This window comes from Cylas formicarius, unplaced genomic scaffold (genome assembly GCF_029955315.1).
Source record: "Cylas formicarius isolate icCylForm1 unplaced genomic scaffold, icCylForm1.1 PGA_scaffold_9__14_contigs__length_23061073, whole genome shotgun sequence".
Taxonomy (NCBI): Eukaryota; Metazoa; Arthropoda; class Insecta; order Coleoptera; family Brentidae; genus Cylas; species Cylas formicarius.
The window spans coordinates 5,602,151-5,619,104 of record NW_026844365.1 but is presented as its reverse complement, the minus strand read 5'-3'; the positions used below and the strand labels follow the sequence as shown (position 1 = coordinate 5,619,104).

The 16,954-nt window shown below is 35.2% G+C and overlaps 1 protein-coding gene across 1 annotated transcript; it reads left to right on the top strand.

Annotated features, from left to right (window-relative positions):
- The first annotated feature begins 1,618 nt into the window (after positions 1-1,618).
- LOC132707670 (myrosinase 1-like) lies at positions 1,619-15,377 on the top strand. The gene is made up of 8 exons (XM_060679593.1): positions 1,619-1,712; positions 5,473-5,806; positions 7,199-7,544; positions 10,531-10,625; positions 10,697-10,866; positions 12,968-13,241; positions 13,559-13,665; positions 15,074-15,377. The coding sequence occupies exons 1-8, from the start codon at positions 1,675-1,677 to the stop codon at positions 15,279-15,281; spliced, it is 1,572 nt and encodes a 523-aa protein (XP_060535576.1). The 5' UTR covers positions 1,619-1,674; the 3' UTR covers positions 15,282-15,377.
- The last annotated feature ends 1,577 nt before the right edge of the window (positions 15,378-16,954 follow it).

Sequence of the window (16,954 nt, the reverse complement as noted above, 5' to 3'; positions counted from 1 at the left end):
TTAATTCTGCTTTGGTTTGGAAAATTTTACTTTTAAATATATTTTCTCTTAATCTCCCCATAAAAAAAAATCTAGTCGAGTTAAATCATGCAGTTTCGCAGGCCACATCTTGCCAATAATAAATAATAATAAATATTTATATAACCGTACGCTCTCAGATTTTCATTAAAAAAAAAATAAGTCTCAGAAAATAGACATAAGGATTTTCTTTGCTCAAGCGAAAAGGATTGTATCCGTTAAATATTTTCTGCAATTCTTCTTGGGTATACAAGTGAATTATCAGAACAAGAAACGTAGAATCTTTGGGGATAATTACATTGTCATCTTCTTAGCTTTGTTACATTCTTCTGTTGATGTCAAAGTTCTGTCATGTTATGGTTTATAAATCTAGTTCTGGAAATTCAAACTATATGAGCGTTGTCAGTGAATACTTTCATATGGCTAGTGATAACGAATGCGTCAGCAATCCTTAGTTGATGATCATTTATCTACCAAAATGAACCATAAAAAAAACATGGAATATTTTGGTTTGATTTGGTTAGTTTTGCTTAGTTTTGGTAAGTCTAAGCCATTTCGTTACATTCTTTCTTTGATGTCAAATTGTCTGGCACCTTTTTAGAAGCACATATTATGGTTTATAAGTCTAGTCCTGGAAATTGCAGGCGTTGTAACAGTATGCCTCAATATGAACCTGTGAGTAATATTCAGTTGATGATCGTTTGGGTACCAAAACGAATCATGAGAAAAAAAAGGAATAGTTCGCCGTAATTAAGTTGCTTGTTACCTTTCTGATATCAAAGTATCTGTTATCGCGATGAAGCACATAGTATGGTTTATATATATCCAGTTCTGGGAATGCAAGCTTTGCAAATGAATACTTTAATGTGGATAATGATGATGAATGTGTCAATATACTCTCAGTTGTTTTGTTTGTTAAATATGATTAATTTTAGCGAACCTGTTCTTGTAATGATGATTGGTTGTTGTTTGGTAAAAAAATATATTTGTTTATAGTTATTTTCTATTCGCTAACTATTATGATCCTGTTTATGTTGGGTCAGTCATTCCAATACAAAAAAAGTTCATAAAAAACGGTAAATATTTTGATATAATTAAGTTGCAATCCTCTTAGTTACACTCAATTTTTTGATGTCAAAGTATCATCATTAACATCCATGATTTTGTATTTTTTCTTTGGAGTTTTACCTTCTGACGATTTTCTGAACGACTTAAAATTTTCTGTTTTAGCAATTTTTTTTTGTACACACACACAATGAAAAGTAATATATCTTACAAACAACTGGCAAAAAGATGCTTTAAAAATGCAGCTCTCAAAAATTGGAAAGAAATAATCTATCGGACATCCACTAAGACGCCAGTCGCACCCTTTTTTACAATTTATGACACAACGTACAAATGCCAAAAGCCGTACAATTTTTGCTCTGTTAGCTCCCAGCCAATTGAAACATCAAAAAGTGATGTTGATGTCGTGTACATCTACGGATCCGTCAAAAAATAAGAAACCTGAATAACGCATATTGTTTTCAAGTAATCTAGTCCGAGTAAACATTATCACCGTTTGATGAGTGCTGTTTTCGATTTCTTGATACCCGCTGGTATAAAACAATCGTTTTGTTGCCACTTTACGAAGTTTCGTGCTTAGATCCGTTAAACATGTTGCCGCTTTTATTGTTTCTAAACTTCCTTCTAAGGTGAGTTATATAACGGAACAATAACCGAGACTTTTGGCGCATTTTATCATGTTGAAACATTCCTACAGTATCTCTATCTATCCTGCACTATAAATTTACAGCTAGTCGGTTCTGAGTACCAGCTCCTAGCTCTCCTAGTTCCCTAACATTAGTTTTGGTTAGTTTCTATATTAGGCGGTTATAATAACCACCGAGAGACGCTCTGTTCTGGTTATTGCCACTAGAAGGAGTTTTATGAAGTTAGACGTCATGTGTAATTGATGGACTAGTTTTTATCATAGACTAGTTTTCATATTGAACATACTATAAAGTATATGTGGACGGCAATTTTACTCCCAGCAAAAAATCACGTAAAAATTGTTTCTGCTTTGTCTCGCGGCATAAATCATAGCAAATAACACTTGAGCGTGAACCTTGAAGTCTAATCTTTAATATTTCATTGCCGACAAATACAACCAAAACGATTAAATTATTATTAAAGAATAAAATACCAGTCATCAATATGTAATATGTTTATCAAATGATATAAAAAAATTATAATCATTGCTTTAGTGGCATAATAATTAATTATTATTTATTATTATTATTATTTAATGCGCCTTAAGCTCGAAATAATTATATGCTGTTACATTTGGCAATACTGTATCAATAAATGCAGCGTTTAGTATATGACCTTGAGTATTCAAAATTAAGCAATTCCAAAGATTTCTACAGAATATATATTCTTTTTTTTTGGAGAAATAGTCCATAATTTTCCCGTAGGCAGGTGTGTGTGGGGGGGAGAATTGTTAGAATCCTATATCTGGAATGTTAACTCGCTCATTTGTAATTTTTTTTTCAATTATCTGATAATTGGTGCGCTCCAAAATAATAAGTTCAGTTTACGTCTTTTATCTCTCACGCAATTACACCTCATAGCGATTGCTTCATAACAATAAGATTTTATCTCGAGCACTTAACTATACACTCTAGAAAAGTTGCATTGTCTACGGGGTTATTTTTTTATGTCACCGAAAGAAACTTTTAATTCAAAACTTGAGAACCAGTAGCACTCCGTATATATTGTACGTTACGACGAAAAATCCTTTTCTCCTGATTTCAAAAATGTATAGAATGTTAATATGTGGATAAGCTGTACTTGTTCTGTTTTCAAACCAAAGACCCTGTATATGTTTTACTCCAATGTTCGAAAATTAGATAGATCATATGCATTAGTAGCCAATAATTGAAAATAATCGAATTATCAGCACATTCCTCTAGATCGCTGTGAGTGGTTGCGAAATAAAACTCCATTTTCCAAAGTGCTACAAAGGCGCAGTGCGGTAAACGGCATTTGATTCACGAGTGTGTTTGACACGAACGGAGCGCAGTTAAAAACAGTTGGATGAGTCTCTCTGGCAAGAAGTCGCCGAAAGGTGCTAGAGTCAGCATTCATCTACCGGGCTATGTAATTAATTTAAAGAATGTTAGTCCTTTGTTTTCTTTAGAAAATGTAATTTATTTTCATCAATAAAATAAAATCGTTTATCAAGAAATTTGGGTAGTGATTAATCGAGTGCAACGAGAGCACGGGTCACTCATCGGAATCCCACACATTATGGTCCTTCAACCTAATGGTTTTCATGAAAAAACAATTCAATCATCCTTAGCATTTGTCGGTTTGTGTAAGCAACGTAAACAAAAACCCGAAAATGAGCGAATCACAAGCCTTCGAACAACAAAACACATTAAAAATTAAAGATTTGATACATGAACGTGGTCAAATCAAAGCAACGCTCACTCGTTTTTCGACATTTCTCAGCAAATTCACGGATGACAAAATTGCAAATTTAATTTCGCGGCTAGAACAAATCGGCGAAACGTTACGTGCATTTAACAAAGTTCAATCGGAGTTAGAACTGTTAGATCCGAACGAGGATAAGGGCAGTGAACGTGAAAATTTTGAGGAAAAGTACTTTGAATCCGTAGGTCGGGCGAAAACGTTGGTAGAACGATGTTATGATCAAAAAATGGCTCAAACACAAACGCAAAGTTTACAATTGATCAATAAGTAGTTTATTCAAATAAAAAGACTGTAATTGGAAGGAAAATCATCCAAGCAGGTCCTAACCTTCAGTTTTCTTTTGTTTGTACTGATGGGACATGGATGTTTGAAAATCGTACAAGATATTAATATAAAAACTGTAAAAACGACCAAAGTTCATGCGAAAGGAATGCAAAATTTCTCTGGGAAACTTAAATTATAAATGTGATTTTAATTGTAGGTTATAGCACGTAGTATTTAAATTGTCTGATATATTGCATAACATTTTTCTGTGTATTAGTTTTTGGGTACATTTTCGCAAAACAACACGAATACATTCACTGACATCACCGGTTTTTTATTTTTTTGGAGGGTATTCACTATTCGACTATACTATAAAGCAACTATCATTCATTTGCTGAAACACTCATATCTAATGATCACTTATTACACTTAAGGCAGAACACGAGATCCGCAACTCAAGCTTATAATAATAATAATATCTTTATTATCCCACATATTAAGAATACAATCAGTGTAATATGGGGCAGAAAATTACATAAAAAATTTATATAATAAAAATTTATGACAGAGCACAATGACAACCATTAATAGGTAAAATATTCGTTTAAATTATAAAACCAGTTTTCTAGGAGGAAAAACTTTAGTTTGGATTTAAAAATGTTTACATTATTACTGCTCTTTAGCTCTGGGAACCGTCTATTGAAGACTCAAATACCGGTGTTCGTAAAATATTTTTTTGAAAATTCTGGTCTATTTTTTTATGGGGAAACAGTCTTTGTTAGGTGTATTGTAGTCGTGGAAATCTCCGTTTTCTTGTAAGGTATTTTTATTTTTATATACCCATAAACAAATTTCTAATATGTATATACACGCTAAAGCCAGTATTATAAACTCGGGGAAGATGGGCCTGCACGGACTATCCGGCGATACTCCAGGAATACACCTTGGGACTTTTTTTGGGAATTCAAAACAAATGTCGCATGACTTGAATTTCCCTAAATGGGAATATCACAGAGTAATCTCGGATAGATGTGAGCATATCATGAACTTTCCAATCAAAACAGTTTTGGCATTGAGTTTCCCAAGAGAGGGTTTCGTCGAGCTCTAGTCCTAAAAATTTAGCGTGCTTTTTTATTTCAGCGGCCTCCCTGCCCGATCAGACATTCACAGAGAGATCTTTTTTGTTTTGTGGGCATTTGAATATTAGGACACTTGTTTTTTGGACATCCAAAAAGAGTTCATTGGTATTAAACCAGCTATTTAGCAGTACAAGTGCAATTGGACTTGAGATGTTTTAATTTTACACAAGTTGCAACATACTCCTTATGCATTCTATCACAAATGTTATTATGATTTGTTTATCGCAAATTCAAATGTTAATTAATTATATTAGGAAATAAATAATTTATTATGATTATTATTATACCATCATAATCAATGGAAAAAATGATACTAGTTTCTTTGTTCTACACCTAAGAAAGTTACCAATAATTAACACTTAATTTAGGCCAGTCTGTATAGATGTCAGAACATTTTCATGTTTTGTATTTGGTGTTGGCGAAACAGCTGTCACAAAACAATAAATATCGGCGAAAATCTGAGCATTTAATGTTCTAATTTATTTGCTTGTTGTTGTAATTCTCGTTACGCGTCATCAAATTTATCAAAATGGACCCTTCTTACCCTTCTTATCCTTCTGCAATTCGTTTTCAGCGCGTCGGCTCTCAACGACAACGCATTCCCCGAAAACTTCAAATTCGGTGTCGCAACTGCGGCTTACCAAATAGAAGGCGGCTGGGACGCAGACGGAAAAGGGGAAAACACGTGGGACCACTACACTCACTATTTCCCGGACAGCATCGCTGATAAAAGTAACGGCGACGTAGCTTGCGATTCCTATCACAAATATAAGGAAGACATCGAACTTCTGAAGGAACTGGGAGTGAGCGTCTACAGATTCTCCCTTTCTTGGTCCCGAATCCTTCCCCAGGGCACAGCGAATTACGTCAACCAGGCTGGCGTCGATTATTACCTGAATCTATTGAAGGTAAAGTTCGTTCTGCTGTTCTGACGACTTTTTTTTATATAGTCGGTAAAACTATTATCCTAAAACTCTGTCCATGCAATAAAAATTAAATCAATAACAAAAAAGTCGGAAAATTAAAGCACATATTAGAGTTAACACAATTTTACGCCGTATTATATCTTGATCACTTTCATCTACACTCGAGAAAATGTCAGCATCGCTTCTTTTTTTCCTCGTTGAAATGGGATTATTCACAATTTTCCATACAGTTGATGTTGTTTCTTCTAAAGATGCTTGTTTGCTGGCACCACGTCCAATGAGAGTCAAATAACCATTGTTTATAACTTCCTTAGTCACAATGGAATAGTGTTTTCTACATTTGGACGGGAGTATCTCTTGAGATACACTGGGTTCGCACATACAACAACACACGCTCTATTACACACGGAATAAGAATAGAATGATTACTAATAAACTTAAACTAAGTAGTATACCAAACTAAAGAATATTAAACACGGATAGGTATAAAACTATTTTTTATTACGGACCACAATTTTACCTGAATTTAAATTCCGAAACTTTAGGTAATAATCATGTTGGGTTGTATGTTAATGACCACCCTTGGATAATCCCATTCAAAAGCAATTGGTCACTTTCTTATATCTATGAACAGACCATACCACTATATCAAGTGTATTCCCTTCTTCCCAGTATTCTTTTATAATTTTTTCTGTGTGATTCAATTTTCTTGATTGAGTGGAGAGCTGCCTTCCAAACAGTTACTACAGCATGCCTTGCCTCATTTACAATATTTTTATTAAAAAATATTTTGCAGTGAACCCACACCAATTCATGAAGCTGAACTTGTAATTGTTTTCAACTCCTTTTGTGCAACAATCAGTTTAAATTTTGTGATACCGCATCTAGAGTTACATTTTTTACATGTACCGTGTCGTCTATCAATGCAGTTCGTCAGTAATGAAGTTGGAATGAAATGTAACCCTGCAGTCTTCTTATGGTCTGTACAACACTGCATTGAGAGCATTAAATATGGCTCAGCATAGAATCCACATTTCTAACAAATCTTCCCTAGATGGAAAAGGTTAGTGATGTTCGATCGGTATACATTTATATAGTTTGTTGTTATATTTTTCAGAAATAATGTTCACCATCTTAGGCCTACATTGTATGATAGTCCTACATTTAAAATAAGACTGATAAATACAATTGGTAGATTTAAAAATGAAAGTCGTAAATTTATATTTGATAATCGAGATCTTCACAGTGTGTTATTTTGTACTATACGGTATATAATGGGGTAGTATAGAGTTTTAACATAATTATAATCTTTATTGTGAAGCAGAAACCTAGAAGCAACCAGAAAATTACTTTAATCTATCTTAATCTTTTCAGCTCCTCAACGAGAGCGGCATCGAACCTCTGGTGACATTGTACCACTGGGATATCCCTCAGCCGTTGCAAGACCTGGGGGGTTGGAGCAACCCACTCATGGTTAACTATTTCGCAGACTATGCGACCGTAGCTTTCGAGCTTTTCGGCGACTACGTCAAGATGTGGGCCACCTTTAACGAACCTCAAAGCTTTTGCCTGATGGGATACATTAACAACGAGTATTCCCACTTCGCACCGGGTTACGACCTCGAGGCGGAGGGCTCGTACTTGTGCAGCGCAACCATTTTGAAGGCCCACGCGAAAGCTTACCACATCTACGACGAACAGTTTAGGGACAAACAAAACGGTGGGTATGCGCGAGGATTGCAAATATTATTAGCTAAATTAATACCGTTTAAACAAGCCGAAAGTACTATTTACAAAACTTCTGGAGTTTATTTGTCGTAGTTTTAGGGCTGCTTTATGCTCCTCCACCACAGTGGCAACTGCTGGGTTGCTTCTGAACTCATTGTCTGTGGAAGTGTGTTTTGTGATGGCACGCTTATTATCTCTAATGTGAAAATTATTACAGAGAAGACCAGATGTTAGGTGTTTAAAATCTGGGTTAGTGACCTACATGACCATAAAAACTATTGAAGCTGTTTGTCCATTAGAATCCACTGCAGAACTCCATAAGGCTCACAAATCACGAAAATGTGACAGATTCGTATTTAATTGCTTTCACTTTATTGAACAATTAAAAACCGTTTCATGACATCCAAACGATATTCTCGTTAGTTTCGACTTAGATTCCCTTTTTATTAAAGTCCGTATTCCGCGAGATATTGAAATCCGAGGATCTGGAACTCAACCTCCTCATCTGAATGAAAACGTGACTGGGACGAATTTATGACGATATATCGGGAACAGCCATCATCACCGGTCATCGCAAATATTGTTATGGAAGTTGAGAAGAAAGTCCTCAACACCTTCCAATTAAAACCAAAGTTCTTGGTGTGCCTATCCGTTCCGGATGTTGGCGGCAAGCAAAGCGATCTGAAGTTTGATAACTGCTGCTGTGAATAATCATCATGTTGACAGGGAAAACTAAGTTCTAAGGCTTTTCAACCAGGAGATTCTACATCTTCCAGATCCTCTTCTCAAGATCTTTCCTTGGAGTCTCAACTGAAGCAGGCCATCTCTTTTGGTTTCTCATTATATTCGGTGTATTTCTGAAGCATTTCCAAAACTGTCTTCTTGGAAACGTGATCAATCTAGGAAATTCTAAGAATTCGTCTGCAAAGGCTGCAAGTTTCTTTCTGGATATTTCCGCCAAGGTCCTGGATTCGGCACCATACAAGAGCACAGACCAGACATAGCACTTAACTAGTCTTAGAATGGTTTGTAAGTTTCAGGAATTCTGCATGGACGTCATCTGGCCCTAAAGCTTGTTTAAGTGTCTTACACACTTCGTCCGCGTTTGGCGTTGATTATTGAGACGTCAGTACTCTCATCCTGGAATAGAGTTCAAATATATTTCTTTCTTCCAAATGTCTCACCATACTGCTTTGGCCCTACGATGCATGTTGAAGCTATCATGTTTTTTTTTTAAGATCTCTTTCTAAGCATTTTGTCTTGTCTTTCTTTTCGCATGGTTCTTTGAATTTCTTTGTATTTATCTTCATCCTTGTCTTTCACTCTCTGGCGGTCCACCATCAATCTGAGTATTCCGGAGATACTGTTGTTATTTGAAGCCACTCCCAAAAATGCCTGCGAGATTTTTCTAGGCACTTAACACGTTAACAGCCATACTCTAACAATAAGAATTTTTCAGTTTTCTAATTGAAAACTTTTTTTTTATGGATGGTGTACATTGTTGTGGACATCTAGTATATATTTTATATTAAGGAATATTGTATTCAATATAAAACTTTATGCTCAGCAAGTAATATCCAAATAAATGAAAATTAAATATTTAGTTTATACAATATTTAAACAATAATTTTTCAGCAATATATGTGAACGTCCTTCTTTTTCCATCTTTCCATCATTTGTTGATATACTTGTTTTCGGAAATCGATGATAGAAATTTTCGACCCATTTAGTTTTTTATACAGATAGTGTGCATTAATCATGGTTGGACTCAATTACTGTTTGCGACTTGCGTAGTGCTGAGTTATAGCTAGCCATTTGATCTGAAAGATCAATCGAACTCTAAACTTTATTCTAATCTATAATGGCCTTAGGTGTGTACGATTTCATTTCTGGTTTGCAACTGGGTCATTGTATCTGCGTGTTTGGTTGACAAAAGCAAAGCATCCATGTTGTCTTATTTACAAACTCTGTCCCCCTTCTTTCATTTTTTTGGAGTAACTTCCTTTGGTTTTCGTTTCTATTCATTGGAAGTGTTCCCAAAAGATGCGTTCTGCTATCCAATAACTTATTAGCCACATCTAAACTTGCATAATAGTTGCCAGTTCTTCCACAGTCTAATTTCTGACAGACACATAACAATTTTAATGGGCATGCTCGGACCAGCGTTTTTCTCCTCACCGGAGTAGATGGTAGATGGGTACCCTTTGGCACTATACAATTTGAATATCTTAACATCATATTTATGGGACTTTAGGAATCGCTGCACAAAGTGCTTCCTGGAGTAAAGATTTCTTGAGACATCTGTATTAGTCTCTCAAGGAGATACGATCTCCAGGTGGACAGCCATTAGTATTATGAAAGTTCAAAGCGATTTCTACTCTGACTGAAATAGAAATTTTCTACTCCAATAGTGTCGAATAGTCTGAGTAGTCTCGTATATCCTACAAAAGCCAGAACAAATAACTTATAAATAAGCACAATCTGAATGAAAAAATGAAAAATATTGAAATTCACTACAGGCAACAAAAGCTGCGGCTTAATTTAGTTATTTCCGACTTGGTACTGCTATTCTGTAGGAAGGTCATCGGATTCTGCAGAATCGGAACTACTTAAATTCTGCGTCGTATGTTAAGGGTATCTATCTATCTATCTTATTAATAGAAAATCAAACCTAACATTGGGTCATTCCAATTAACCAAAAATCATCGTTTAACAACTTATCTTGCTTACACGTTCCTCACTGTAATAATTTCCACATTAGAGATATTAAGCGTGCCATCACGAAATACACTTCACCACATCCCCACTGTTGTCACTGTGGGCCTTCCTTACATTCGAAACGTCACTGACAACATATCAACAGTTCTTAAGAAATATAACATCAAAACCAGATTTATCACTTATCCCCAAATCTTTCAACATCTTCAATTCAGGAGTTTAGTTTCTTTGAAAAATGCTCAACAATTTTTTTATTCCAGGCAAAGTATCTATCGTTCTTGTCGTTAATTGGAACGAGCCGGCGACCGACAGTGCCGATGACATGAAAGCTCAAGAGCTAGGCCTGCAATTTGGGGTAAGCATGCTGCTTGATCGTGCGACAGAGACGGATTGCCAAATTTTAATTGCAATATTTTTTTTTGGTAGATGGGAATCTATGCGAACCCGATCTACGTGGGAAATTGGCCCCAACTCATGATAGACAGAGTCGCGAACAGGAGCAAGCTGGAAGGTTATTCGAAATCCCGATTGCCGGAATTCACTGAGGAGGAGATCAAGTACATCAAAGGCACCTCAGATTTCTTCTGTTTGAATCAGTGAGTGCACCAAAGCCTCATATTTTCGATGAGCAGTCTTTCATTTGTCAATTTTCAATTTTCACGAGTTTCATTAAAATGGCCAATAAGATTTGGGCAAAAAATTTATTATTATTATATTATTTATTTATTATTGTAGTCAACACTTGGATAACTTCTGAGATTGTAGAGTTCGTAAGAAAAAAGGGCAAAAAGAAATGAAAAGTTATATGACATGGAAATGAATGCCATCTAATGAAGATTACCTGCCGCAAACTTCAATATCATACCTATATTTTCCAACATATACATTAATAAAATAAAAAACTCTTTCACTTATTGTGGAATGCTTTTCGTCGCAGATGATTTTAAAGCCGGTTTGATGGTTCACTGTTTAGCTAACTATCTGAGAATCCAAGCCGGGCTTAACCTGCGTTGCCTTGTCAGACAGTCAAAAGTTTTCGCTTCAGACTAACGCTCTATAGCCCGCAATATCAAATATACATTGAACGTATGGAAGACGTACAAAACAAACATTGTGATTATGACTCTCTTCTTTCAGATAACGAGGTAAATATCCTTTCAGGACAGGCGGACGTAATTTTTTCTATTTCTATTTTTCTATAAAAAATGCAAATTTCAACAGTATAATTCCCGTTTAGGATGAAACCTATAATAAAACATATTACAGTCCAATTTTTGCATAAGCTTTACACCTTCACTTAATTGACGATATTTGAGATATAGATATTTTAGCAGTTACAGAGTAGAATGGTAGCCAGTTTCTGTTAAGCTCTGAAAAAGCCAACAGGATGATGCCTTTTGAAGAGGTACTTGGGAGGCAGTAGTGCAAAATTTTATAACTAAGGATATTTATAGTTACGAGTGATTTATGGCTTTACAGAACTACAGGACATTAGAAGAAGACAATAGTAGCTATGACTAGGTCCACTATAAATTTATAACTGCGATAGAACCGTGAACTTAACTTGGCGGTGGAGAACAAAATTTTTCTGGTCTCTAATTCGTCAACCTCTGGAACAGCTTTCTTCCTATCCATGACTTGTCTCCGTCAGTCCTCTTTTCCTAGTTCCTCTAAGTCATTCTTTTCTATATGCACCCAGCTAATCCTGGGTCTGCCGCTCCTACTTTTTCCAACAATTCCTCTTGTCAAAGTTTGTTTCGTTGGTTTGGTATCATCCAATTTCATTATATGCCCTAACCACCTCTCACTATATGGGTCATAGATGGTTAATCGTATAGTTGTTTTTCATTCCCATACTTCGTTCACTTTCTTTCCGGAAGTTTTCTTTCGGGTATTGCCGCTCTTTTGAATTTAGTCCACGTCTAACTACGGGCCTTATTATTGTTCTATAAATTATCTTTATAATAACTATTTTGAGATATTTTTTGATTTCAGTAGGTGAGACAGTCCACCCATTTTACACCCTTAGCTATTATCTCCTGTATGTCATTTTCTTCTCTTCCATGATCAGCTTTTGTTATCCCCGATAAATAAATTACCTCACTTTTTCGAATTCATGATTCTTCAACTAACATTTGGTGGTAAAATTAGATCGAACAGATCCTGTCTCTGACTTTCACAAGATATTCGCACCCTCAGACTAAATAAAAGGTGAAGTGTACAATGTGATGGAACGCTTAATATCTCTAATATGGAAATTATTAGAGAGAAGAGCAGATGTAAGTGCTTTAATTATGTCTACAGATTCCGGAACTCATTTATAAAATCCTTTTGTTTCAACAATTACAAGAGGCGATTTAAGCGGGAACTATATACGGATAGGAATAGCTAGAGTGAGTAGAAATTGGTGGAGGTTTGTTGCTTGTTGCACAACAAGAATTGGAGTGTAAAAATACTACAAACATGCTAAAACAATAACACAAGCCAAACGAAATACAAAATGTCGCTATACTATAACCTGGCGCCCATAAACGAGCGTACCTTTAGGCGGTGTATACTCCAAGGTCATACCTCCACAAAATATTGATATTACTATTATTTGGAGGGTTCTATTTCATTTTATGCTATTTTGCTTTGACGTCTCTAAGATTTCTACCAACTGGTGTAATCGTCACCCATACGTTACCATCGTTTCAGTTACACCACCGATCTGGTGAGCTACGCTTACGAAGACGACATGATCGGCGTGAACTCCAGCTACACATTAGATAAGGGAATCACAACTAGCTACAATTCCAGTTGGAAAGAAGCACAAGTTTCGACTTGGAACCACATGGTGCCGTGGGGTCTGAGAAAAATGATCAATTGGGTGGATCAGAACTACGGACATCCGGAGATTTTTATTACGGAAAATGGCTGGGCAGACGACGGCAGCAGTTTGGACGATCCTGACAGGATAGAGTACACTGAGGTGAGTTAGTTTCTTCAAATTAGTAATAATAATAGGAACCCGATGTTATTTGATTTGAAACATCTGAATCTAACCAGCGAAAGAAAACAAAAAGAGAGATATGTGAGCACACTTCTTTTTCTCTAACGGGCCCTAATCTCTGATTCAGCTGGAGCTCGCCATGATTCACCGGCGCCATCTACTGGCCCTACAAGGCTAATAGAACTACCAGTGGCTCTTGTATATAATTTTTAAATACCCTCTATAGTTTCAAAGTTATTAAATACATAAATATGAAAGAAAAATGTGTTATTACTATTATTGGTATTATTTTATAGGGATACCTGAGTAGTGTTTTGGATGCTATTTATGAGGACAACGTAAACGTTGTCGGGTACACTCATTGGAGCTTGATGGACAACTTCGAATGGAGTTTCGGTTACACGTAAGTAATTTCCTACCTACGTTCAATTTATCTCGATATGATCGAGATGGTGATACGCTACACCTTTTCTTTTCAAAAAAACTTCCCCCGGCTACTGTAATACTTTTTACAAAACTTTTGGATTCCTCTGCGTTGGTTATTAGTGAATCGAACTTCCTGACGTTTCGGGAAAACGACCAAATCGGAACCTATTTCTATTTCTATTCCTATTTCCTATTCCTGAAATTTTCAACAATGTTTCATACATATAAAAATCCAAGAATTTGGAAACTAATCAAATTAAGTTAATTGAAAAATGATAGTCTGGAACATATTTTTCTTATAACGGTCGAATTTTTGAACAAAAGTCGGGAACAGCTATGGGTTCTCCATTATGACCAGTCATCGTGCCTGTGAGAAAAAAGCTCTCGACACTTTCCATCTAAAACCAGAATTATGGAAATGCTACGTTGATGATACTCTTGTTATTTGGCCTGATGGTCAAGAATCCCTACGATATTTTCTTAGCCATTTAAACTCTGTACACTCTGAAATATGTTTTACCACTGCACATCGCCATTCCTTAAACTACATGAAAGCAAAAAACCAGACATAAAATTTTATTCGATAAAACTATATCTTGACCGCGACTCAGGTCTTTATTTATGGGAATATAACATTTTTTTTTTGCTTTTATAGGTATATAGTTTTTGTCCAAGTTCTATAAGACAAATCTTAGGTTATGTGACATATATGCCCATGTTATATTTCTTAAATAGAACACCCCGTATATCATTTATGAGTACACTTGTTTCTATTCGTAACCTCAAACTTTTTTATACTATAACAAGTAGTGATGACAAGATGCTTTTTGCGACGTCAGTGACGCATATTGAGTAAATTATACCGGCTGATTTAAATTAACTGTTCATTATTATGAATACAGATACAAAGTCGGTTAAATCAGCAAAATAGTAGCATTTTCAACAGAAAAACAATTGAGTTTAGGGTCTAAGTAGAAGCTCTGAAAATGTGCTCTTTTTAAATGTATACTTTTTACTCCAACAAAACAAAAAAGGTCATTTTCAATATTAGCCCAAAATTTGTCTTTTAGACTAGATGGCGTTTTATTTGTTTCATTGGAGAGTATGTAACAATAATAATAACACCAATTTTCACGTCTTCATTTATTATCAAATGTTTTTCGTCTTAATTAGGTTCAGGTTTTCTGTTTTTCTTTCATTTTCTTTTTTTTATTTCGCACCCTCTCATAGCCATGAGCTTTGTCTGTGGGTGATTTCATAACAAAGTTACCAATGATGAATACTTAATTTAGATCAGCCTCTATATAGTCTTGTATTTAATTAAGCTAAAAAAATCATTAAAAAAATATGTTAATTGTCGATACATGAAAACGCTTTGATTCTAGATCGAAGTTTGGAATGGTGTCCGTTGATTTCAAATCCGAAAACAGGACAAGGACGCCCAAGAGTTCGTACTATTGGTACAAGTGCATCATTGAGGCGAGATCCCTCGCTGACGATTGCGCAGTTCCAAGCGAATCCAGTGGCCGATCTTTAGCAACGAATGTGTTTGCAGTTATCATCTCCGTTATCCTCGCCATTTATTACTTGTAACGTGCCACTACTGTATCGGCTTCCCAGTCTTGAAAAAACACGGGGGGAGCTATAGTTATAGTACCAAAGTCTGATGAATCAATATAATAAACGATATAAAACTATATCGCGCGTATTTTATATATCACCTATTTATTACAGTTACCTTTAAAATTATAGCTTCACTCAAGCATTAATATCACGTAAATAATTCTAATTTTTTGTTAATTTTCGGTATTCTTCCTGCGTAACATAATGTTAAAACCAAATTTACTACTTCTCAAAAAATTTCTCATCATAACCTCCTAAAGACCCCACTTGTCATTGTTGTCCTTACTTGCATTCGAAACCTCAATGACCACGTATCAAAACTTCTAAGGAAATGTAATTCTAAAACCAGATATACTATTTGTCCAAAAGTGTCTCAGTATCTTCGATCCATCAAAGTCAAAATTCCGTTTTGGACACCATATGCGGCAAAAAATACATTGGAGGAAGAGCCTTAAAACAATGAGAAATAAACCCATCGGCAATTGTCGAACACAATCGTGAACCCGAACATTTAGCAAACCTTTAGCTCCGCCTTACTATAAACACAACGACTAGTTTCTCACTCACCTTTCTCAGCTTATAATAATCAAGGCAATGCTCGTAGCTATCCGCCCATCAATGTGTAAAATATATATTTTATATATTTATATTTTTTTGCAAATCTTCAACTTTTTTTTTAAATAATGGTGTTTCCAATATTTTAAGTGGTTTAAAAAAATACTAGTTTTCACACTCTTACTTTTAAAGGTGCATAACTCATATTTGATACTAGCGTTATGCGAAGACGACGTAAAAGATATATGCAGCGGAAATCGATTTAGATGTTACAGGGTGTTCAAAAAACTTTAAATTAAAATGTATTGATTTTCTTGAACAGCACACAATATACATTACCATTTTTTTAAATATGTTAGGAAAACCTACAACTTTTATTAATATTTTTAAATACTTTTTGATACATTTGCCCTTCTTTCAGTCCATTGCTATAATATTAAGTGTCCATGAGAAAACTAATCCAACAGGACTCTGTTATGATACAGTACACTATATGATATGAATTCTTTCTAACCAATTAGAAAACTAAATGAATAAGAACTAAAAGTTCGTTCTCCGTTCTGCGTTCCTGTCTTTTGGTTTTTCCTAAATAACTTTCGAACCGTTGGAGCTACAAAATTGATATTTGCCTCCTTTTTAACCGTCGACGAGGCACATAAGCTTATAAGTTCTGGGGAGGGGTCGGTAAGTATTCTAAAAAACTAAAAAATCGCGTGTGCACAGGTCCACAAAAAACATCATTTTTCAAAAACTGCAAAAAATTCTTGAACCGGAAGAAGCAGAAGATACGACTCTATAAACTTTTATTCTCGGCAATTTTTCAAAAATATACAGGGTGTGACGCAAATTGAAAATTGGTTGTAACAGGAAGACTGTGATTCAGATCTCACTCACTCTTATATTGCGAAATTGTCTGTATAGACAGCAAAAACTTTTGTATTAAAGATGGTAATTTTCGCTTCCTGAAAAATATGTTTTTTTCCATAATCGTTCATCCGATTGGCAAAATTCTCTAACTGGCGGACGCAGAAGATCTAGCGCAATAACATATATTTTTTCGATTATATACAGGGTTTCCAAATTATGGG

Bases quoted from the DNA above. Each gene is read 5' to 3' on its own strand.
- LOC132707670 (XM_060679593.1), top strand. From the start codon at position 1,675: ATGTTGCCGCTTTTATTGTTTCTAAACTTCCTTCTAAG. The intron at 10,626-10,696 runs GTAAGCATGCTG...TTTTTTTGGTAG, and splicing joins AGCTAGGCCTGCAATTTGGG to ATGGGAATCTATGCGAACCC. The intron at 13,666-15,073 runs GTAAGTAATTTC...CTTTGATTCTAG, and splicing joins GAATGGAGTTTCGGTTACAC to ATCGAAGTTTGGAATGGTGT.